Source organism: Schistocerca piceifrons, chromosome 2 (genome assembly GCF_021461385.2).
Source record: "Schistocerca piceifrons isolate TAMUIC-IGC-003096 chromosome 2, iqSchPice1.1, whole genome shotgun sequence".
Classification (NCBI taxonomy): Eukaryota; Metazoa; Arthropoda; class Insecta; order Orthoptera; family Acrididae; genus Schistocerca; species Schistocerca piceifrons.
Window position 1 is genome coordinate 27,128,304 of NC_060139.1, and position 24,161 is coordinate 27,152,464.

General features: G+C 45.5%; 1 protein-coding gene across 7 annotated transcripts in view; it reads right to left on the bottom strand.

Moving 5' to 3' along the window:
• LOC124775910 (ankyrin repeat and fibronectin type-III domain-containing protein 1) overlaps window positions 1–24,161 on the bottom strand; it is a 703,384-nt gene that overhangs the window by 193,855 nt on the left and 485,368 nt on the right. For 2 of the 7 annotated variants that reach the window (XM_047250753.1, XM_047250751.1), the window contains exon 1: window positions 10,166–10,301. The exons of 4 other annotated variants lie outside the window; for them this stretch is intronic. In XM_047250753.1, the coding sequence (XP_047106709.1) occupies window positions 10,166–10,196 (31 nt within the window). In that variant the 5' untranslated portion in view covers window positions 10,197–10,301. Of the gene's footprint in view, window positions 1–10,165; window positions 10,302–24,161 lie in introns of those variants that run through there. One more of the 7 variants, XM_047250746.1, reaches the window with a different exon arrangement.

Genomic DNA, 24,161 nt, shown 5'->3' on the forward strand with positions numbered 1-24,161 from the left:
AGTGATGTGAACTTTCTTTCGATTTGCACCATCGAGCAGGGTACGCTAAAATGAACAGTAATGCATGTTTGATAATCGGCCTAATTCTAATTCATTTCTATTTTACCATTCTACTTTTACAACGACTTCGTTGCCATTTCTATGGTACATTACCATTCATCACTGGAAAATATTCAGATGTGTTAAATCTCGAAGCCATCTGGCAAACTCAAATGCGTCTCTTCATCCTGTTTGGGGTCCCTGAGAATTCCGATACACGTATGTTCGCATGCCACAACTACGAGGGTTGTAACTTAAACAGTGGCAACTATTTATTCACAACCGATACAAAAGAGTAACATGTTTGCACCTGTTTTAACTGTCCTTCAAAGTAGTCACCAGCATTGCTCAAAGCATAGCTTACCGTAATCGAAACTCTCTGGTCGCAATGGTGGCCTAATTCAGCTGACGTTGTAAGTCTAAAAGTTAACTGCTTATTTTTTCCATTTGCGTAGGATCAACCGTCATAGTGTTTTATTATGTGTTTCAGTCTCTGATCACTGAGACTGTATTATTACCTGCTCCTACTTATGACCATGTCATCGTTAGAAGATCTGTTTACGAAGAACGAAAAAGGAAGATAGTGAAATAACAAGAAATAGTACGAATAATTGTGGTGAAAGGAATGGAAAGAAGGGGGATGAGAAAGAGTTAGGAAGGAAATAACGACCTAATCGCATAGGTCATTGCGGCAGTGCATTGGCGAGAGTTGAAAGTTAGCGCCGGAACAGTGTTCAAACCCGGATGCTGTGCTTCTCTAGAACGCTTGCGTTAACCGCCTCGACATCCGGACGTGCCTTCCGTCAGACCCAAATTCTCAACTTCCCGATCGCCGCACCGCAACGACCTCCGCCCATTATCGCTGTACCCGTCGGAGTTCGGACATTGGTCGTGCATCCACACCGAAACTTTTTCATCAAACAGCTATCGCGCCCATAGGCTCTTACGTATGAGTTGTGCCTATTCTGCCGGACATGACTGACAAAAACCGGTCACATATATACAGGGCGGTTCATTGATAGTGACCGGACCAAATATCTCACGAAATAAGCATCAAACGAAAAAACTACAAAGACCGAAACTCGTCTAGCTTGAAGGGGGAAACCAGATGGCGCTATGGTTGGCCCGCTAGATCGCGCTGCCAAAGTCAAACAGATATCAACTGCGTTTTTTTAAATAGGAACCCTCATTTTTTATTACATATTCGTGTACTACGTAAAGAAATATGAACTTTTTAGTTCGACCACTTTTTTCGCTTTGTGATACAGGGTTATTACAAATGATTGAAGCGATTTCACAGCTCTACAATAACTTTATTATTTGAGATATTATCACAATGCTTTGCACACACATACAAAAACTCAAAAAGTTTTTTTAGGCATTCAGAAATGTTCGATATGTGCCCCTTTAGTGATTCGGCAGACATCAAGCCGATATTCAAGTTCCTCCCACACTCGGCGCAGCATGTCCCCATCAATGAGTTCGAAAGCATCGTTGATGCGAGCTCGCAGTTCTGGCACGTTTCTTGGTAGAGGAGGTTTAAACACTGAATCTTTCACATAACCCCACAGAAAGAAATCGCATGGGGTTAAGTCGGGAGAGCGTGGAGGCCATGACATGAATTGCTGAACATGATCTCCACCACGACCGATCCATCGGTTTTCCAATCTCCTGTTTAAGAAACGCCGAACATCATGATGGAAGTGCGGTGGAGCACCATCCTGTTGAAAGATGAAGTCGGCGCTGTCGGTCTCCAGTTGTGGCATGAGCCAATTTTCCAGCATGTCCAGATACACGTGTCCTGCAACGTTTTTTTCGCAGAAGAAAAAGGGGCCGTAAACTTTAAACCGTGAGATTGCACAAAACACGTTAACTTTTGGTGAATTGCGAATTTGCTGCACGAATGCGTAAGGATTCTCTACCGCCCAGATTCGCACATTGTGTCTGTTCACTTCACCATTAAGAAAAAATGTTGCTTCATCACTGAAAACAAGTTTCGCACTGAACGCATCCTCTTCCATGAGCTGTTGCAACCGCGCCGAAAATTCAAAGCGTTTGACTCATCGGGTGTCAGGGCTTGTAGCAATTGTAAACGGTAAGGCTTCTGCTTTAGCCTTTTCCGTAAGATTTTCCAAACCGTCGGCTGTGGTACGTTTAGCTCCCTGCTTGCTTTATTCGTCGACTTCCGCGGGCTACGCGTGAAACTTGCCCGCACGCGTTCAACCGTTTCTTCGTTCACTGCAGGCCGACCCGTTGATTTCCCCTTACAGAGGCATCCAGAAGCTTTAAACTGTGCATACCATCGCCGAATGCAGTTAGCAGTTGGTGGATCTTTGTTGAACTTCGTCCTGAAGTGTCGTTGCACTGTTATGACTGAGTGATGTGAGTGCATTTCAAGCACGACATACGCTTTCTCGGCTCCTGTCGCCATTTTGTCTCACTGCGCTCTCGAGCGCTCTGGCGGCAGGAACCTAAAGTGCGGCTTCAGCCGAACAAAACTTTATGAGTTTTTCTACGTATCTGTAGTATGTGGTGACCATATGTCAATGAATGGAGCTACAGTGAAATTATGAAATTGCTTCAATCATTTGTAATAGCCCTGTAGATGGCGCTGTAATAGTCACAAACGTGTACGTACGTGGTGTCACGTAACATTCCGCCAGTGCAGCCGGTATTTGCTTCGAGATACATCATCCGTGTTAAAATGGACCGTTTACCAATTGCGGAAAAGGTCGATATCGTGTTGATGTATGGCTATTGTGATCAAAATGCGCAACGGGCGTGTGCAATGTATGCTGGTCGGTATCCTGGATGACATCATCCAAGTGTCCGGACCCTTCGCCGGATAGTTACGTTATTTAAGGAAACAGGAAGAGTTAAGCAACATGTGAAACGTCAACCACGACCTGCAACAAACGACGATGCCCAAATAGGTGTTTTAGCTGCTGTCGCGGCTAATCCGCACATCAGTAGCAGACAAATTGCGCGAGAACCGGGAATCTCAAAAACGTCAGTGTTGAGAATGCTACATTAACATCGATTGCACCCGTACCATATTTCTATGCACCAGGAATTGCATGGCGACGACTTTGAACGTCGTGTACAGTTCTGCCACTGGGCACAAGAAAAATTACGGGACGATGACAGATTTTTGAACGCATTCTATTTAGCGACAAAGGTCATTCACCAACAACGGTAACGTAAACCGGCATAACATGCACTATTCGGCAACGGAAAATCCACGATGGCTGCGACAAGTGGTACATCAGCGACCTTGCCGGGTTAATGTATGGTGCGGCATTATGGGAGGAAGGATAATTGGCCCCCATTTTATCGATGGCAATCTAAATGGTGCAATGTATGCTCATTTCCTACGTAAAGTTCTACCGATGTTACTACAAGATGTTTCACTGCATGACAGAATGGCGATGCACTTGGGAACATGATGGATTTCCGGCACATAGCTCGCGAGCGGTTGAAGCGGTATTGAATAGCATATTTCATGACAGGTGGATTGGTCGTCGAAGCACCATACCATGGCCCGCACGTTCACCGGATCTGACGTCCCCGGATTTCTTTCTGTGGGGAAAGTTGAAGGATATTTGCTATCGTGATCCACCGACAACGCCTGACAACATGCGTCAGCGCATTGTCAATGCATGCGCGAACATTACGGAAGGCGAACTACTCACTGTTGAGAGGAGTGTCTTTACACGTATTGCCAAATGCATTGAGATTGACGAACATCATTTTGAGCATTTATTGCATTAATGTGGTAGTTACAGGTAATCACGCTGTAACAGCATGCGTTCTCGGAAATGATAAGTTCACAAAGGTACATGTATCACGTTGGAACAACCGAAATAAGATGTTCAAACGTAGCTACGTTCTGTATTTCAATTTAAAAAAACCTACCTGTTACCAACTATTCGTCTAAAATTATGAGCCTTATGTTTGTGACTATTACAGCGCCATCTATCACAAAGCGAAAAAAGTGGTCCAATGAAACATTCATATTTCTTTACTTACTACACGAATATGTAATAAAAATGGGGGTTCCTATTTAAAAAAACTCAGTTGATATCCGTTTGGCCTATGGCAGCGCCATCTAGCGGGCCAACCATAGCGCCATCTGGTTTCCCCCTTCAAGCTAGACAAGTTTCGTTCTTTGTAGTTTTTTCGTTTGACGCTTATTTCGTGAGGTATTTAGCTCGGTCACGATCAATGGACCAGCCTGTATAACAAGAAACTAAATTATAAGTCAAGGTAACTTCTATGGATTTGAACATAGTAACTCGTCAAAAGAGAAGACCCTGAGAGGAGACTACAAGGCAGACAGGTAATAGCACTACATAATAACACTATTAACACAGCTAAATGTACGCACCAAACGCAACACCGCTCCTGGTCACGATCGTGTCACCTACCGTCACCTTCGTGAAGCTCCTGTCTCTTTCCTCTCCACCCTGGCCAGGCTCTACAATGTAGTCCTGTCCACCGGTTACTACCCCGACCTGTGGAAAACCTCCCGTATCATCATGTTCCTTAAACCTGACAAACCGCCGTCCGCCGTCTCCTCCTACCGTCCCATCAGCCTTACCTCGGTCTTCAGCAAGGTCCTGGAATCTATCATCACCCGTCGCATCCACCAGCATCTCCGCCAGCACCGCCTCCTTCCCGTCACCCAGTGTGGCTTTCGGCCGTCCTTCTCTTCCGACGACCTTCTCCTTCACCTCACTCATCTCCTTTCCGAACAGCTTAATTCCCGTCGCTCCGCAATCTTCCTCTCCCTGGACCTCGAACGTGCATATGACCACGTATGGCATTCCGGTCTCCTCTTCAAGCTCCAAACCTTCGCCCTTCCCATTAACTACGTCCGTCTGATCGGCTCCTTTCTCTCCCGCCGTCCTTCCTATGTCACCATCCATAACACCGATTCCTACACCTTTTTCCCCTCCGCCGGTGTGCCCCAAGGCTCCGTCCTCTCCCCCCTTCTGTACCTGTTGTAGACGGCGGACATGCCGCCGCCGTCACCCCCCGTCCACCTTCTCCAGTTTGCCGATGACACCGCCTTCCTTGCCCTTGCCCCCACCCTACTGCGCTCCCAACGCCTTCTCCAATCCCATCTTGACCGGTTCACCGCTTGGTGCAACCAGTGGTTGCTCAAGGTCAATCCTTCCAAAACCCAGGCGATCATTGTAGGCAAAACCACCCCTTCCTTCCGCCTCCTTGATTTCTATCTCACCGTCTATGGCCGTCCCATCGCCCTCACTCCCACCCTTAAGTACCTTGGCGTCACCCTCGATCGTCGCCTCTCCTGGACTCCCCATCTCCAGACAATCCAAGCCAAGGCACGTTCCCGCCTCCGTCTCCTCAAGCTCCTTTCCGGCCGTACGTGGGGTCTGGACCCCTCCACCATCCTCCACACCTATAACTCCCTCATCCGCCCTATCCTTTGTTATGCCCATCCAGCATGGATCTCCGCTCCCCCTACCTTTTATAAATCCCTCCAAATCCTTGAACACCATGCTCTCCGCCTCGCCTATTCCATCCGTCTCCCCTCCCCCACGCGGATCCTCTACGATCTCATCCCCTTCCCCCACCTCCTCCTTTTCCTTGAAAGGATACGGATCCTGTACACCTCCCGCAAACTCGATCCTCCTCACCCGCTCGTCTCCCCGATCCTCTCCCACCCCCACCCGCTGCCACGCCTATATTCGCACGTCCCACCCGGTCTCCACCTCTCCACCCTCCTTACCCTCTCCCAAGGTGGCTTCCGCCAGCTCCCCCTCCCTGATGATGCCCTCCTCCCTTCCATCTACCCCTCCTACCAACTTTGATCCTCCCGCCCTCCTCCTGTACTTATTCCTCCGTGCACCCTCCCTCCCTCCTCTCCCTTTTCCCTCCCTCCTCCTTTTCTCCCCCCCTCCTCCCCCGGGCCTCCCCTCCCCTGTTCCTCTCCTCCTGCCCCCGACTCCTCAGCCATTGGCATCCTTTTTCTCCCCTCTCCCCCACCTCCCCCTTCTACCCCTCTTGGCAGGTCCCCGGACTCGCACACGTTACGTGGACATTCGCGCGCCGGAGGTCGCCGCCATCAGTGTTTTGTGTGTTTAGTGTTTAGTGTTTAGTGTTCACCGTCCCCTCCATCGTTCACCAGTGCCATCATCATCTTCAGTGGTTGTGCGTCGTCTCATCAGCTAGCAGTGTGGATTATCGACGAGTGTGAACGGCTCCGTGATTGTCTCTATGTGTCTCCTGTTTTATTGCCCACCGCTCTGTGACTTATGTGTCTTCTCACTGTTTTTGCTGCTTGTGTCTTCTATGGCTGAAGAGCAGCGTAGTGTGCTGCTGACAGCCTGCCTGTTGTACAGGTTTTAAAATAACAATAAAGTAAGAAAAAAAAAAAGCTAAATGTAGCCTTCAAAATCGGTTCACAAATTTGTTGAAACTGTGAGCGCCCATCAGCGTCTGTTCAGTTGACAGGCTACTATGTAAAGTATCCAAGTACGTATAGCTGTGTATAGAAGTCAGTCTGATTATTAAATTAGCTTCTTAGTATTCAATGGAAAATAGAATGACCCTGCGGCATTGTCGGCCGCGAGACCCTGTCCTGGGTGTTGGTCGCCTGGTGCAGGTGCATCTGACGCCACTTCGGCGACTTGCGCGTCGACGAAGGCGAGATGGATTTTTTAGAACAACATGAACACAAGTCCCCGAGTGAAGAAAATCTGCGATCCGGCAGGGAATTGAGCCCGGGACGTAGCGAATAAGAGGCAGCGACGTTAACCATTAGACCCCAAGCTACGGAGCAGAAGTCAGTAAGGTATATAAGAGACTCTCTCTGGAGTATGGAAAGTAGGATGGAGTTATTGCATAACTGCGAGGCAGGTACGTGGGGCGATACCTGGATTCTTATTCGGTATGAGCGTCGTCCGCAAAAGACAGGGTCTGAGTTTGAGTCCGGATTCCGAACACAGCTTTACATTACTATCAGCATATTTCATTTTAAACAGTTCATCTGATGATTACTTGATAACAAATGCAAGCTGATAATGGACTGATCTGAGGCTGAAATATAGAGCATTTTACAAGACAGTCACTGTGTGTTCCTAAAGGTAGCATGCCTAGTTTGTGCTACATAGTTTTATTTTCGTTTCTGAAAGGCGTATGTATAGGATGTAAGGTATGTATGTGCTGATATTTTTATATTGGCACCTTAATATGTATACACGTAAGGGTGTCGCATATTTTTTGGTTGCGTCGAACATCTTCCCACAATTACGATACACTTTACGGCCTTATGTTTTCTGCACGGCCACAAATGCACCACTAAGTCGACTACATCCGTCAGTATAGACTAACCGTTTTGCGTCCACGTGCCCACACTTCAACACCTGACCTGCTGCCCATGTGAAAATCAGGATTAGCGGCTTGCTCTTGCCACGTCTGCTTGGAGGTACTAACCAACCTAAAAACATACTATATGTCAGATAGCTGTAATGATTAGTCTGCAGAGGAAGTAAATTGACAACCTGTATACAGGGCGATTCAAAAGTAACTGTACACGTTTCGTGGGTGCAATGTATGCATCAAAATAAGAGTAAAATGTAAATGAAGTTTTGTCTGAAATTGCTTTATGGTGCATAATTTCATTTGTGATAGGCATATATCATGGGCCAGTAGAGGTTTTTGACGTGTCGTGTTCGCCGCATATCGAATGATGTTGCTTTGTGCACTCCTCTACACTGCTCGATTCTGCCACGGGACGCCTGTGTTTATTTGACATGGGTATAGTCCGTTGTACAGTATGGCGTTGCTGTAATGTGCCGGCTCCAGACGGACTACGTATATTCATTCTGTCGGTAGTTCATAGACTGCTGTCGTTGCGTACAATACGAAGATGTACTCAAATCGTGAATACGCGGATATACACCTCCTTTATGACACAGCAGAAGACAAGAGCAGCAAGACGACAGCATATGTAATGTTTACAGATAGACCGTTTCCAAATCATCAGACTTTTTCAGCTGTGGACAGGCGTTTAAGGGAATACGGCATTCGTAATGCACCACGGTTACGTCGCCCTCAACTGGACTGAGGAGGTGTTGAGATCATCCTGGAAATGGTAGATGGAGATGCGACCACCAGTACCCACCCTGTAAGTGGCACTGTATGGGTTCCTCAACCAAATGTATGGCGTTAGCTTCGGAGACATCAATTCCACCCATTTCACATGCACAAGGAGCAGGAGCTGACAAACGTAGACTACCCCAGGCGTTACTCGAGTATTGTGCTGCTGATCCACTGTTCACTTGTCGGGTACTGTGCACGGATGAGTGCCTCTTTCCCCGTGCGGATATCGTGAACGCTCATAAGGTGCACGTGTGGGCATTTGAGAATCCTCGTGCAACTAATATACAAGGATATGAACATCGTTTGGCAGTAATCATCTGGCGTGGTACAGTGGACAATCAGTTTCGCGGACCGCATGTTATTCTATACTGCCTGACTGGCAGAGTGTGTCGAGGTTTTGGAACATCAGTTGAGTGGTCTGTTTCATGGTCTGTACACGAACCAGCGTATCTTTTATGCACGAACGGTGTCCCTGTACACTTCAGTCGGGAGGCAAGAGAGTATCTCAGTGTTGGTTATCCCGATAAGTGGATAGGTCGTTCAGGACCAATTGCTTACCCCGCCAGATCTCCAGATCTTAACCCCCTGGACTTCTACTTGTGGCGCCGTCTCAAGGAGCTCGTGTATGGTGTTGCAATTGAGAATGTAACACAACTGCACCAGCGAACTGAAAATGGTCGTGGAACTGTACAGAATGTGATGAACAGAGCCCGCAACATTCAAAGAGCGAGGAGACGTCAAGCACATCATTGTCTTCGTCTACATGGACATAATTTTGAACATGTTCTGGGGTAAATGTACAGTTTTAACTGTGTTGAATTTAGGGTCCCTTCGTATGGTTGCTTTCTGAGAAGAATTAATTTTGTGTTGTTTGTGTTTCTCTTGTGACCCCTACTCTGCTGAAATAAAGAAATTTCAGAAAATAACTTTATTTAACATTTTATACTTGTTTGGATGCAATAATTACTCCCACGAAGTGTGTACAGCTAGTTAAAACTGTGTGCCGGACCGAGACTCAAACTCAGGACCTTTGCCATTCGCGGGCAAGTGCTCCACCAACTGAGCTACCCAAGCACGACCCACGACCCGTCTTCACAGCTTTAATTCCTCCAGTACCTGGTCACCTAGCTTCCAAACTTCACAGAAGCTGTTCTGCGAACCATACAAAACTAGCGCTCCTGGAAGAATGGATATTGCGGAGACATGGCTTAGCTACAGCCTGGGAGATACTTCCAGAATGAGATTTTCACTCTGCAGCGGAGTGTGCGCTGCTATGAAACTTCCTGGCAGATTAAAACTGTTTGCCGGACCGGCGCGCACTCCGCTGCAGAGTGAAAATTTCAATCTGGAAGCATCCCCCAGGCTGTGGCTAAGCCAAGTCCCCGCAATATCCATTCTTGCAGAACCGCTAGTTCTGTATGGTTCGCGGAAGAGCTTCTGTGGAGTTTGGAAGGTAGGAGACGAGGTACTGGCGGAATTAGAGCTGCGAGGACGGGTCGCGAGTCGTGCTTGGGTAGCTCAAAAATGGTTCAAATGGCTCTGAGCACTATGGGACTTAACATCTATGTTCATCAGTCCCCTAGAACTTAGAACAACTTAAACCTAACTAACCTAAGGACATCACACAACACCCAGTCATCACGAGGCAGAGAAAATCCATGACCCCACCGGGAACCGAACCCGGGATGGGTGCTCAGTCGGTAGAGCACTTGCCTGCGAAAGGCAAAGGTCCCCATTTCGAGTCTCGGCCCGGCACACAGTTTTAATCTGCCAGGAAGTTTCACATCAGCGCACACTCCGCTGCAGAGTGAAAATCTCATTCTATTTACAGCTACTTTTGAATCACCCCGTATTTTCTTTGGAACACTATATTAGTTGATGCGCGGAGAGAAGATAAAAGCCGAGCTTGTTTCAAAATGGTTGCTGACGGTCTGGATGGCAGTAGTAGTAAACAGCGCAACGAGCCGCGACAGCGATCAACAACATCCCGTACTGTGGCTGTGCCTGGGGTGCGCGGCCCACATGGAGTTCCTCCTGTTGTCGGCGGCCCGGCCCTTGACGTGGGCGGCGTCCGGCAGCTTGGGCCACAGGTAGGGCGACGACAGCCTCTTGCTGATGTGCGACGGCAGCGTGCGGAAGCTGCGGCTGTGGGCGGCGTCGCCCAGGCTGTGGTTGTGGTTGCCGCGCAGCACGACCGCCTCGTGCGCCAGCTCCTCCAGCTCGGACAGCGACGACGACCGGCGCACGGCGGACCGCTGCGGCGGCGCCGCCTCCCGCGCCGCCCCCGCGTGGCGGCGCTGGCGCAGCTGCTGCTGCTCGCTGAGCAGGCCCAGCACGGACACGACCTTGGGCGGCGGGGGCGGCTGCGCGCTCAGCAGCTTCTCGGCGCACGCGTCCGGGGGCGGCGTGCGCAGCACGGGCACGCGGACCGCCTGCGGGGGCGGCGCCGGGGGCGGCGCCGCGTCCGTCTTGAAGCGGAGGCGCAGCAGCCGCGCGCGCCGCAGCGACGCACTCAGCCCCGAGTTCCGCTTGCGCTGCGAGAGCTCCATCTCAGGCGCGCGGTGAAGTCGTCAGCCGTTGTCGTAGGTCCGGCACGCGCTCATAGTCTCCGCTTCTTCACTCGTCGCGCGTACGAACGAAACCACTGTGCGAGGACGTCGAACTCGAATTCCCGTTTACTTGCACTCTCTTATCACGTCAACGTTATCACTCGACGCACAAAGTCGCTTAACAACAATCCGACAGCAGATGCGGAGAACAGTTTAACGAAAACCTAAAGAAGAACAGACAAACTCAAAGTAACTCAACGAGGGAATCAGATACAATATACAGGATAAAATTACTAAATAAGCAGCAACCAGTCGCAAAATCATGTTTTCTTTATTTACTTTTGCAAATCGATTTCAACTGAATAACAGCCATCATCGGTGCTTTCAACGTATACGGTCCCTGAGTAGTAACACTCTGGCTGTTATTCAGTTGAAATCGATTTGCAAAAGTAAGTAAAGAAAACATGATTTTGCGACTGGTTGCTGCTTATTTAGTAATTTTATGGTTTACGGTCGCTGCACAACTTGGGAACCATATGGAGCCTACCATTCAGATATACAGAGTAAACTAGAACTCCACCGACAAACTTTCAGAAGTGATAATATGGAGAAATGAGAAAAGAATGTCTAGTAAGCACGGGATCTAAAATGCGTACGTTAATAACTATAAGCATTTGTTCGCCTCCTTCACTGAATAAGTGCTCATAGATCTCAAGGGAAGCATTTAAGAACGCATGCCTACATCTACATCATACGCCACAGGCCACCTAATGTGTGGCGTAGATTACTCTTCTGGTACCACTGATTCCCCCCCCCCCCCCACCCCTCCTCCCCCTTCCCTGTTCCACTCGCGAATAGAGCACGGCAAGAATGACTGTGGGTAAGCCTCTGTACTGGCTCTAATTTCTCGGATTTTCTCGTCGCCGTCATTTCGCGAGACGTATGTGGGATGAAGTACTATGTTGTCCGACTCTTACCGGAAAGTACTCCCTCAAAACTTCAAGAAGAAGCCTCACAGTGCTGTACAACGCCTCTCTTGTAACGTCTGCCACAGCAGAATGTTGAGAATCTCTGTAACAACTCTCGCACCTTCCTGTGACGAAAGGCGCTGCTCTCCGTTGGATACAGTCCCACCTGGTAACGATTCCACACTTATGATGATGATGTTGGTTTCCGGGGCGCTCAACATCGTGATCCTCAGCGCCCGTATAATTTCCAAATCTTTCCATTTCCAGTCTCGGCACTTCTCGAATGATGATGAGGACAACACAGACACACAGACTCCGGGCGGAGAACCCCACACTAATCAACAGTATTCAAGAAACTGTTGAAAAAACGCCATACAAGCCACTTCGTCCGTGGATGAGTTGGATAATTTACTGAACTTTTCTTCTTGTTTGGCCCATACTAGCTCCTCCCAAAATATGCAAAGACCCAGAAGAAGGCCGCTGCAACCGTGGCCGAAATGTTGGTTTTTTTCTGCAGCAGCAGTAGTTTTATACATTATGACGCGGTACCATACCCAGAAAACTTTTATGTCGAAAGTAGATGAGGTGTGTTTCACAGTATCGAAGATGAACAAGTGCAAGTATGCGTTTTAGACCCCATGTTTACTGGACTTTTTTTCTTTTTTTGGAGCGTATGACCACCTCTGCAAGTTTGTCGGTGGAGTTCTGGTTCACCCTGTGGATTATATTTAATGTATAAAATAGTCTAGATCATGCACTACGACTGCTTTCTGTCAAATTAGGTCTTCTTCAGATTTAGGACTAAAAAACAGAGAACTATTGCTATCACGACGTCAGCTGGTGTACATAGTGAGTTGTAACATCGCTACACCAGCCACATAACGTACAGTAATTCGAAGCCAATCTTAAAAGTGAAAATTGTGATTAACCTCCTGACATTAAAATTCATTATACTGAGTCAAATTGTGTACTCAGGTTCGTAACTGCTGATAGTAAAGATGGACATTACTAAGGAAGGGCACGCTCTGTTCTGTAGGATTTCCCAGAAGTAGCAACTCTAAACTGTAAGATGTGACAATGTGTAAAGTTGTAAAGGGCGACAACGAAAACTGGACCTGAAATAATGTGCTAAACACGCTTTATTATCTATCAAAAGGTACTCTTCAGAATGTTGAACAGCCGTTTTATAATGTTGAGATGTATAAGCTTACACCCATCTTAACTTTATACAACGGCTGTTCAACGATCTGAAGAGTACCTTTGATGGATAGTAAAGCGTGTTTACCGAGATCTAGTGTCTACAAGGTGATTATTATTAACGTTTAAAAAACCCTGAAGCGACTTTATATGATGCTGAGACATGTGGTCTAATATCAGACACGTGGGAACGTAAATGTCGGAAAAGTGGATGAAAATGTTGAACGTGTGACGTCACCAGGTGACGTGCACTGCACGTGCAGCGGTTGGACTTGTGGATCATACGGTCGCCGGTGTGGGGCAGTGCTACACATCGCTCCGCTACGCTTCGTTCTTTCATTAACCGATGTGATACGGTAGCTGCCGCGGCAGTGGTAATACAATACTACAACGAATCGGTTTACATTTAACGACCCTGCCGATATGCAGTTCTATTGTGGCGCTGCTAATTCCAATACGCTTGCAATAAGATGGATTTACGCAGATCCTTTCTCACAGCTTCTTTTACCTTCTCGTGTATCGTTTGGTACTGCGGATCATCGAATGCGTGAAACAGGGATCATGCGCGTAAGTAATTACTGAAGGCGGAAAAATGCATTGAGGGAAGGTAATACAGTGTTCAGACAGGCTGTGTTCTGAAGTCTAGGGTAATTATCAGACAAGATCTAACGTGTGAAATAATTTCTACGTTGTTAATAATTGTTTTATGGGTTTTTATGTTAAGAATCAAGAAGTATGTTTTGCAAATACGTACAGTAGCTTAAAACCTTGTTTCGAGAGTTTAAATGTAGAAGTCACTGCAGCTTCCCCACTCATACTGTATTTGAAGCTGCTCCCGTCGCTTGTATATGTTTATCATTAATTTCAATCTTACATGGTCTCAGACCAAATGGAGGGAGCTGCTTTGGCGCGATACAACAGGACCCTGATACGGAAACGAGTACACGGCAAGTCGCTGGCCAGTGGGGTTGTCAACGGTGTGGCGTGCGTGGAACGGAAAGGCTTAAAAGCCTACAACAAGGCTAAAATGCACAAGTTGTACGGAACGGATTGTGCGCCTCGTACTGAATTTAGTGAATGGTTTCGTGCGCGATAGCAAGAGGACACTACTTTTACTTCTGTTGTTCTCTTTACCGACAAAGTGACATTTAGTGAAGAAGCAGTGGTTAGAAAAGGAGTGAGGCACGGTTGTAGCCTCTCCTCGATGTTATTCAATCTGTATATTGAGCAAGCAGTAAAGGAAACAAAAGAAAAATTCGGAGTAGGAATTAAAATCCATGGTGAAGAAATAAAAACTTTAAGATTCGCCGATGACATTGTAATTCTGTCAGAGACAGCAAAGGACTTGGAAGAGCAGTTGTACGGAATTGACAGTGTCTTGAAAGGAGGATATAATATGAACATCAACAAAAGCAAAACGAGGATAATGGAATATAGTCGGCCGGCCGGTGTGACCAAGCGGTTCTAGGCGCTACAGTTTGGAACCGCGTGACCGCTACGGTCGCAGGTTCGAATCCTGCCTCGGGCATGGATATGTGTGATGTCCTTAGCTTAGTTAGGTTTAAGTAGTTCTAAGTTCTAGGAGACTGATGACCTCAGATGTTGAGTCCCATAGTGCTCAGAGACATTTTTTGGAATATAGTCGAGTTAACTCGGGTGATGTTGAGGGAATTAGATTAGGAAATGAGACACTTGAAGTAGTAAAGGAGTTTTGCTATTTGGGAAGCAAAATAACTGATGATGGTCGAAGTAGAGAGGATATAGAATGTAGACTGGCAATGGCAAGGAAAGTGTTTCTGAAGAAGAGAAATTTGTTAACATCGAGTATAGATTTAAGCGTCAGGAAGTCGTTTCTGAAAGTATTTGTATGGAGTGTAGCCATGTATGGAAGTGAAACATGGACGATAAGTAGTTTGGACAAGAAGAGAATAGAAGCTTTCGAAATGTGGTGCTACAGAAGAACGCTGAAGATTAGATGGGTAGGTCACATAACTAATGAGGAGGTATTGAATAGAATTGGGGAGAGGAGGAGCTAGTGGCACAACTTGACTAGAGGAAGGGGTCGGTTGGTGGGACATGTTCTGAAGCATCAAGGCATCACCAATTTAGTATTGGAGGGCAGCGTGGAGGATAAAAATCGTAGAGGGAGGCCAAGACATGAATACATTAAGCAGATTCAGAAGGATGTACGCTGCAGTACGTACTGGGAGATGAAGCAGCTTGCACAGGATAGAGTAGTATGGAGAGCTGCACCAAACCAGTCTCAGGACTGAAGACCACAACAACAACAACAATGAAGAAGGAATCTTAAATACCAAAAGTAACATTTATTGGTCCGATGCTAACCCCCATAAAAGGTATGAGCACGGCTGGAAAGACAAATTTAAGATTAATACATGGGCGGGAATTTTGGGCAGCCAAATAATATGAACGAACAGGTTACCTGATAAAGCAAATGACCCTAATTACTCACTCTTTTTAAGGAAAGTTCTGCTAGAGCTACTTGAAGATGTTTCTCTGAAAGTAAGAGAAAACATGTGGCTACATCAGGATAGAGCTACCCCGCACTATGCCATCGCAACAAGAAACTGCTTAAACCAGGTGTATCCAGGTAGGTGGATTGGGAAATGCGGGCCAGTCTAGATACCAGCAAGATCCCCGAATTTAAACCCACATTTATTTTTATTTATTTATTTATTGTGGTTGGTGTGAAGGAGATAGTTTACAGCACACCAGCAGTGTCCCAAATGAACTAACAGCCCGCGTAGCCAAATGACCGCTGTAGAGATCCAAAATACGGAGGGTGTTTTCGAGCGCGTGCTTGAAGGGATGACAGAGCGAAGCAGTACGTGTACTCAAGCACACAATACAAATTTCAAACACCTTTTAAATGTGATCTGTTGTAAACGTAGAAGTTACAGAATTATTGTCCTAGCTGTACTCAAGTAAATGTTGTTTTGTTTTGTGTTTCTTTCCTTTTGCCCTACTTTTTTTATCTTAGCTCAATGCAAAACACAAATTGTCTAACCGAATGGAAAAAAGTACTGCCTCCAAGACGCAAGACTCGAACCCTGAGCCCCACGCGTTGAAGTCGTGCATGTGGTTTGGAAGGACGTGTGACAGACCAATGGGCTCAAGCGCTGCATGTGACGTCACACGGTCAACATTTATCATCCCCCTTAGGGTACTTCCTGACATTTGTGACCTATGTCTTACATGAAATTACTTACCTTAGCGACGAGTATGTTGCATCGTGGGTTTTTAAACGCTAATAAGAATCACCCAGTGTATAGGCTGAACGGGGTTTCATCTCGTGAAAAGAAAAACTGACGATTAAGATGTTCCTGTACAAATTCGTTCAGAAGCATCTAGTAGAACTGAAAAGCGTAAACAGGTCCAGATGTTCAGAGCCACGTATAACAGCAAATTAGTTAGGATGAAGATGCACATCTTTTTCGTAATGTTCTGACACAACGATACTTTGATTGTACAGCTAAAATTGTTACCATTTTGTCAAAATTTTCTACGTTTATTTTTGACGTTATCACTATTTTCTAACGTTACGCTTAATTTCGGATCTAATTTTTTATTTGTATCAGACTTCCGCGAAAATTTGAAAACAGTTTTTGACCCAGTTTTTCTGCAGCCTCTAGAGTGCAACGTCGTGGCTAATACAAAAACCTACCTCACAGGAAACGTGCGCTGATTTCAGAAGATCTATCGTTACTATCCGTGAATGTGATACTGACTTTTAACAATCATAGTTCCGAGGATTTTTCACAAAACTGTTGACTTTGCGTACGTACAAAGCAGCGTTAACATACAGCAAAAGTATACAATCTGCTACAAAATTTGATTGGTCCTTGTTATCATAATTATGTTGCGGGAGATTTACTTACTACTGTATTAGAGAGGAAGCCTCCAAGTTCTTGACAAATGGGAAGCTCTCAATTTTACTTCAGTACATAACTGCAATAATACAGTCTTTTGTTACAACTATTCCCAAAGACTAACTTCGAAAAGAAAAAAATCATTTAATTTCAAATCTGACTGCGAGAACCAGAAACAACATAACTAACCGAGCAATAAATCTACTGACAAAATATTTGTACCAGTTCTCTTATGTATCTTAGAGACAGTCAGTGGTGTTCTTACTTTCAGTACTTTAGTTTCAACGACGGACACAGCCAACGAAATTTTTTGAATGGTAACAACATCATGCTCCTACACTTCTAAGTGGTATGATACGTCACTGTCGTTTTTAATTTTAAAGTCTGCTACATTTTAGCAAAGTACGTCTAGATAAACATTTGCTAAGTTTTAATGTATTTACTTCAAAAGGGCTACACACTCCATAAATGCCGCGCACTGGTTATTACAAAATGAAGGAATATTTTAATGCAACCAACAATAGCCAGTACTTGTTATCATTTCTTTCTTTCCGACTAAACACCTCACAGCGGTACTGCAAAGAACGGAATATTACTCACTTTCACTTTATTATCATTTATTATTGGGTTTCTCAAGCCGGTAACAAAGAACAGGGAAAAAAGGACGTTTCTAACGTCATATCGCTAGTGGAAAATCCGGCGAAGCTGTGTCGACGCGTGAGGACTAGTTCCTCGTTCTGCGTAGTTTTCGGGTGATGCAAGAAGCGCGGCCCCACCGCATGATCTTTCCACAGAAGTAGAGCGTCTGCAGACCTAAGAGCGGGTTGCTATTGGCAGCGCGCGACGGCAAACGCATCTCCACGTCCCCCCTTTCAGTCGGGTCGTCATTTGAACGCAGTTTCCACTTCCCCTGCGTTTTGGTTGTGTTGGCGTCAGTGCCAGGAAATATGCACAATACAGCAGCTGGCAGCTTAATATACTTCCTAATGCTAACCACGAAAGATGGAGAAACAATCTGGAGAGGACTGCGTCAGAACAAGTACAATGCAGAAGAGGTTCGTGCACCCTAGTACCGCTCAAAATGTCGATTTCCCCCTCAGTCAGTAAAAGAAGTAATCAACTGTTAGCAAAGGAAGTAATCAAGGAACATTAGTCGAAAATTATGTGTCAGTCCGTCAGCTGCTATAAATACAGGGTGACAATTATTGAACTACATGAAATAAAATCGTAATAACTTCTGAACGGTTTGCGTTAGGACGTTCAAACTGGACATTTGGTGGTGGAGCATGATGGGAATTAGTATGCGCATGCTCATTGTTGTCGGCCATTTGCACGTGGAAATATCAGGGTATAGCGCTGTTCAAAGCCTACTTGCGAGCAATAACTTCGGTCAAAGGAAATCTGCGACCGAAAATTTGGAAATTTGTGGTAAAGTCTTATGGGACGAAACTGCCGAGGTCATTGGTCCCTAAGCCTACACACTACTTAATTTAACTTAAGCTAACTACGCTACGGACAATATACACACCCATGCCCGAGGGAGGACTGGAACCTCCGACGGGGGAAGCCTCACGGACCGTGACAAGGCGCCGTAGACCTGGCGGCTACCACGAACGGCTATTTGCGACCGACTTCAAGCTGAAGACAAACGGTCCAAGTGTCCCAACAATCAAGAATTTGATTCGCAACTTTGAGAGAACGGGTGGTGTTCGTAATAACAGTGCTGGCAACGTCGCCTGAAAACATCGAAAAGACACGCGCTCTGTTCCAAACCAGCGCTAGAAAACTGATCAGACGAGCTGCACAACACATGAGAGTCAACCGGCAGACACTGTAACAAACTGTTGTTGAATACCTGCATATCTTCCCACACAAAATTCAAAGCCATCAGCTATTAAACCCCAGGGCCATGGAACAGCACTTGTGTTTCGCCAACACTACATTCCACATAATTGACGAACAGGACTTCGATGTGAATATGGTTGTTTTAGCGACGAAGCCCACTTTCATTTCTATGGGTTCGTCAATAAGCAAAATGTCGCATTTGGAGACTGAAAATCCGCATTTCGTGATCGAGAAGTCTCTTCATCCTCAACGGGTGACTGTGTGGTGTGCAGTGTCCAGTACGGAATAATCGACGCAATATTCCTTAATGGCACGGTGAGTACCAAACGGTACATGAAGGTATTACAAGATGATTTTATCCCCATTATCCAAAGTGACCCTGATTTCGACAAGATGTGGTTCATGCAAGACGGTGCTCGACCTCATCGAAACCCGAGAGTGTCTGATGTCCTGGAGGAGCGCTTTGGGGACCGCATTCTGGCTCTGGGGTACCCAGGGGCCACTGGCATGAGCCTCGATTTACCGCCATATTCTCCGGATCTGAACACGTACGACTCCTTTTGTGGGGCTATATTAAAGCCAAGGTGTACAGCAATAACGCCAAAACCATTGTTGAACTGGAAACAGCCATTCAGGAGGTCACCGACAACATCGATGTTCCGACACTTCAGTGAGTCATGCAGAATTTCGCTATTCGTCTGCGCCACATCATCGCCAATGACAGCAGGCATGTCGAACAAGTCATAACCCAAATCCGAATATCTGCAGTGACGATAACGTATTGAATAAAGTATGTGCATGCCGTAGTTTGTAACTAATTTACGTTTTTTTCATGTAGTTCAATAATTGTCACCCTGTACGTTTGTAGGGTTCTGTGCCTTAATCTATAACAACGGAACCCTTATAAAATTGCTCCGTTGTCCGCATGTCTGCCTGTTTGTCCATCTGTCCGACTGTTAATAACACTTTCTCTCTGGAGTGGATTGACGTATCAAGTTAAAATTTATGTCGCATATTAAGATGTAAGGTCCCATGGCGGTGTAAAAATTTTAAGCTTCTAATTCACTTCAGTCAAAAGGTACGGCTATTTATGTCACACATTTTGATACTTGAAAACTTATTCAGTAAAACCTATAGGGTGCTGTCCGTTGACCTAGAATCATGAAATTTGGCAAGAAGCAATGTTTCACAATACAAGTAAAGGAAAAATACGATAATTGTTAATTTGTAATTACATAACACGAGAAAATATTTTTTGTCATTTTTTTATCCGTCATACGTTTGTCTGTCCGCCTGTTAACACCTTTTTTTCTCTGGAACAGTTTGGCGTATCAAGTTCACATTTATGCCACATAGTAAGATATATGGACCCTTGGCGGCATAAAATTGTAATCTTCCGAGTCAACGCAATCAAAAGATACGGCCATTTATGCGACATATTTTGACTCCGAAAAACTCACTTATCAATACCTATAGGGTGCTTCCCATTCCCTTAAAATCATAAAATTTGGCAAAAAGTAAGGTTTCACAGTACAAGTAAAGTAAAAAATCTGAAACTTCTTAAATTGTAATTATATCACAAAAAATCCTTTGCCATTTGAACATGCGTTGCATTCATCATCCGTCAAAAGCTTAACAGACAACATTACTGCATGCAAACATATAATGTCAGTTGCAATCATATTTTATTAAGTAAGTAATTTTTCTTTATTAAATCTTCTCGCTCTACATATATAAACTGACTGCCCTGCTCGTTTCTTTTCGTATGTCCGAGCTGGTCTGAGGAACTACTGCAGAGAGTCTGATACGGTCTTGGAATTTCCGGGCCCAATACGTCGCCAGTATCGATATCGATAACAGGCAAAAATCGTTGAGATTCTCGAGTCCCAGGATGGATGAACTGTACAGACGTTTTGTACAGAACCTTAATTGCGCGAGTTCTGCTCGCACTTGGCCAATTATATTTTATTGCTACCAGTTTCAGTTGTTGCTAATCATCATTAGGCATCTGATTACAGACATCAAACTTTTGTAGAAATATGACATACCAGTTGATGTGCTGGCGCTTTCAGTAGCATAAACAGTGAGCAAGGAATTAATAAGCGCGGACTTCGATTTTATTGCATCCTTTGCCTAGTTGTGCACGGTTATTCACAAGTAACTCCGTGGTTTCAGAAGAGGATTCGGCGAAAACTACAAGAAGTACGGAAAAAAGGCACATATTATTGGAAAGACCATTTCTCTAGTTTTCGATTCGTAAAACGCGCTGTGTCATAGTTGCAGTAGGGGATGGGGAGGGGAGGGGGTTAGGAGAGCCAGAACGAATAAACAAATTATCCGCTCCGTATTTTTTGCCTCGAATTAGTTCGCGCCTACAGATAGGCAACCCAATTAACAAGTTTGCAAAGTGGGCCGCTGTCACGACGTCGCGGCCAATTTTCGTCAGCGACTTCAGTGAGTTACAAGCACGTTTTGACGCTTGTTGCTCCACAATCAGTAACTACATTGACCCCTTGTGAGTTAAAAACCTTGCATAGGTGCTCCACCCACCGGTCTGTGTCTATTCTCTGTATGTTTCTGAGTTTTAGTGCACACATCTTCTGAAACGCTGGAGGCACTTATGAATAACCCTGTACGATGGCGGTTAAGTGCTTATATGCATGAATGCCAGGTTTATCATAGAGGGACCAGAATAAGGTGCTTTGTTGTGCTGAAATCGGTAACAAATAAGGCAAGATTTTTAAATACATCTGAAGGATTCATTCTCATCGACAGAATCCACGCATATATATATATATATATATATATATATATATATATATATATATATATATATATATATATATATATATGAGAATGAATCGGAATATATATACGCGTGGATTCTGTCGATGAGAATGAATCCTTCAGATGTATTAAAAAATTTTGACTTATTTGTTACCGATTTCAGCGCAACAAAGTATATATATATATATATATATATATATATATATATATATATATGTGTGTGTGTGTGTGTGTGTGTGTGTGTGTGTGTCCGATCATAGTTGAGGAGATATGACGTCATAAACAATGAGATGCACAAAACCTCCCGCATCATGCATGACGTTTAAATTTATTACTTATGTGCTATTAAGTCTATTCGCAACAAATATCGCATACAGTATCCACATACGCTGCTAAATGCATGTACGAAATTATATCACGGTACGGGACATTCTTCACGAGATATAACGTCATAAACCCAGAGATGCGTGAAAAAATGCCTCGTCATGCATTACGTTTTAATCCAATTATTCTTTAGGCTACTATACATTCCTGCAATCGAGTCAGCTTGAGGAAATCTTTGACACCTGCCAGCGCTTTTGAGAGCTATCAAGTGCCAAGCATAAACGGCTGTAGGCGAACAATAGTCGTCTAGAGTGCTGTGAAGAGGCGTTGGCATAGAGCCGTTTACAAAATCTCGCTGCAGACACGCGAAACAGCTTTATTTACTTATGTGTAAATGATGCATACTTCTTTGTACGATCGTTTCATAATTTCGAAGGTATTTTCACAAATACACGGAAATGAAATATAAAAAAAGTTCAAATGTGTGTGAAATCTTATGGGACTTGACTGCTAAGGTCATCAGTCCCTAAGCTTACACACTACTTAACCTTAATTATCATAAGGACAAACACACACACACATACCCATGCCCGAGGGAGGACTCGAGCCTCCGCCGGGATCAGCCGCACAGTCCATGACTGCAGCGCCTTAGGGAAATGAAATGTTTTAGATATTACGAGGCAAAGTAAGATCCGATCGGGCACGAAATGGAAACCACAGTGAGAATCCTAGGAACCTTTGCACAGATGTGTTGAGCAATGTCCCCAGTATGCCTGTTGTTCGCTCTTTTTAGTTCTGAGCGCACAGTGAGCTCGTAAAGATCGCTAGAAAATAATGTCTCACGCTAAGTATGAGGGCATGAAGAAGATTTCGCTTGGTGTCACTCAGCCCTCATACATGTAGCATAATTGTCATGCATTCCATTCTTCATGATAATTCTCTGCCGCACTCTGCAGGGGCAATGAAGATTCTGCTCCAGTATTTTCGATGAAAGTGTTTCATCAGCCCCAATACAGTCCGCAATTGACTCTCTCTGGGTTTCAACTCTGTTCATATGAACCGCTGTCTATGACGACAACATTGTCGCACAGACAACGAGCTGTGTAGCAGCCTAGAGGATTGGCGGAAAACACAGGCGGCTGCCTTATATGACCAGGGTACTGGGAACTTGGTACAACGCTGCGACAAGTGTTTAAGTCAGAGCGACGACAGATCTAGGTGGCGCAGTGGCTAGCACACTGGACTCACATTCGGGAGGACGGCAGTTCTAACCCGCGTACGGCCGTCGAGATTTAGGTTTTCCGTGATTTCCCTAAATAGCTCCAGGTAAATGCCGGGATGGATCCTTCGGAAGTGCACGGCAGACTGCCTTCCTCATTCTTGACACAATCAGAGTTTGTGCTCCGTCTCTAATGACCTCGATGTTGACGGGACGTTAAACCCAATCTTACTTCTTTTTCAGAGCGGGGAATATGTAGAGAAGTGGCTGGAAGGTGTAGCTAACTCTTTCAAATGAAACATTTTTGATTTTCACAGTGGTTTCCATTCTGCGGCCGATCGGATCTTACTTTCCCGTACACAACAAACACAGTTCGTTTTTTGTTTCCGTTTCTAATAGAAAACTGCCAAAATCAAAACCCGGGCAATGCCGGGTTTGCCGCCCGCTGGTGGCCGAGCGTTTCTAGGCGCTTCAGTCTGGAGCCGCGCGACCGCTACGGTCGCAGGTTCGAATCCTGCCTCGCGCATGGATGTCAGAGATATAGGCCTATAGTTTTGCGCATCTGCTCGACGACCCTTCCTGAAAACTGGGACTAACCGTGCTCTTTTCCAATCATTTGGAACCTTCCGTTCCTCTAGAGACTTGCGGTACAGGGCTGTTAGAAGAGGGGAAGTTCTTTCGGGTACTCTGTGTAGAATCGAATTGGTATCCCGTCAGGTCCACTGGACCTTCCTCTGTTGAGTGATTTCAGTTGCTTTTCTATTCCTTGGACACTTAATTCGATGTCAGCCATTTTTTTCGTTCGTAATGCACTCGTATGAGTGGATATGTTAGAGTGTGTGTGTATGTGTTTCAGTGTACGCGGTCATGTTCACATGTTGCAGAGTACTCAGCTGAGACTGTGATGACAACGGCGCCGGCATGGGCAAGAAAAGCAGAAATATGAGCGGCTGCGGAGGAAAGGAAACCGATGTTCCGAAAGGCCGGACGGAGAAGAACGTCCGCTCACTTTCGAGAAGGCCCTAGCAAAGCGAGTTCATTTAAAGACGGGAGGAGGCCCGTAGAGTTACTGAGGAGTGGCACACAAGAGGGAATCTCATTCCTTTTGCCCCCTCAGACACTCGAGTATCTTAAAAGGCGGCGGAGGGCTCTCAGAAAGATTCGCGGTCGCCGGCGAGCGCCGATGACGCTGCCGTCGACGACGCGCTGC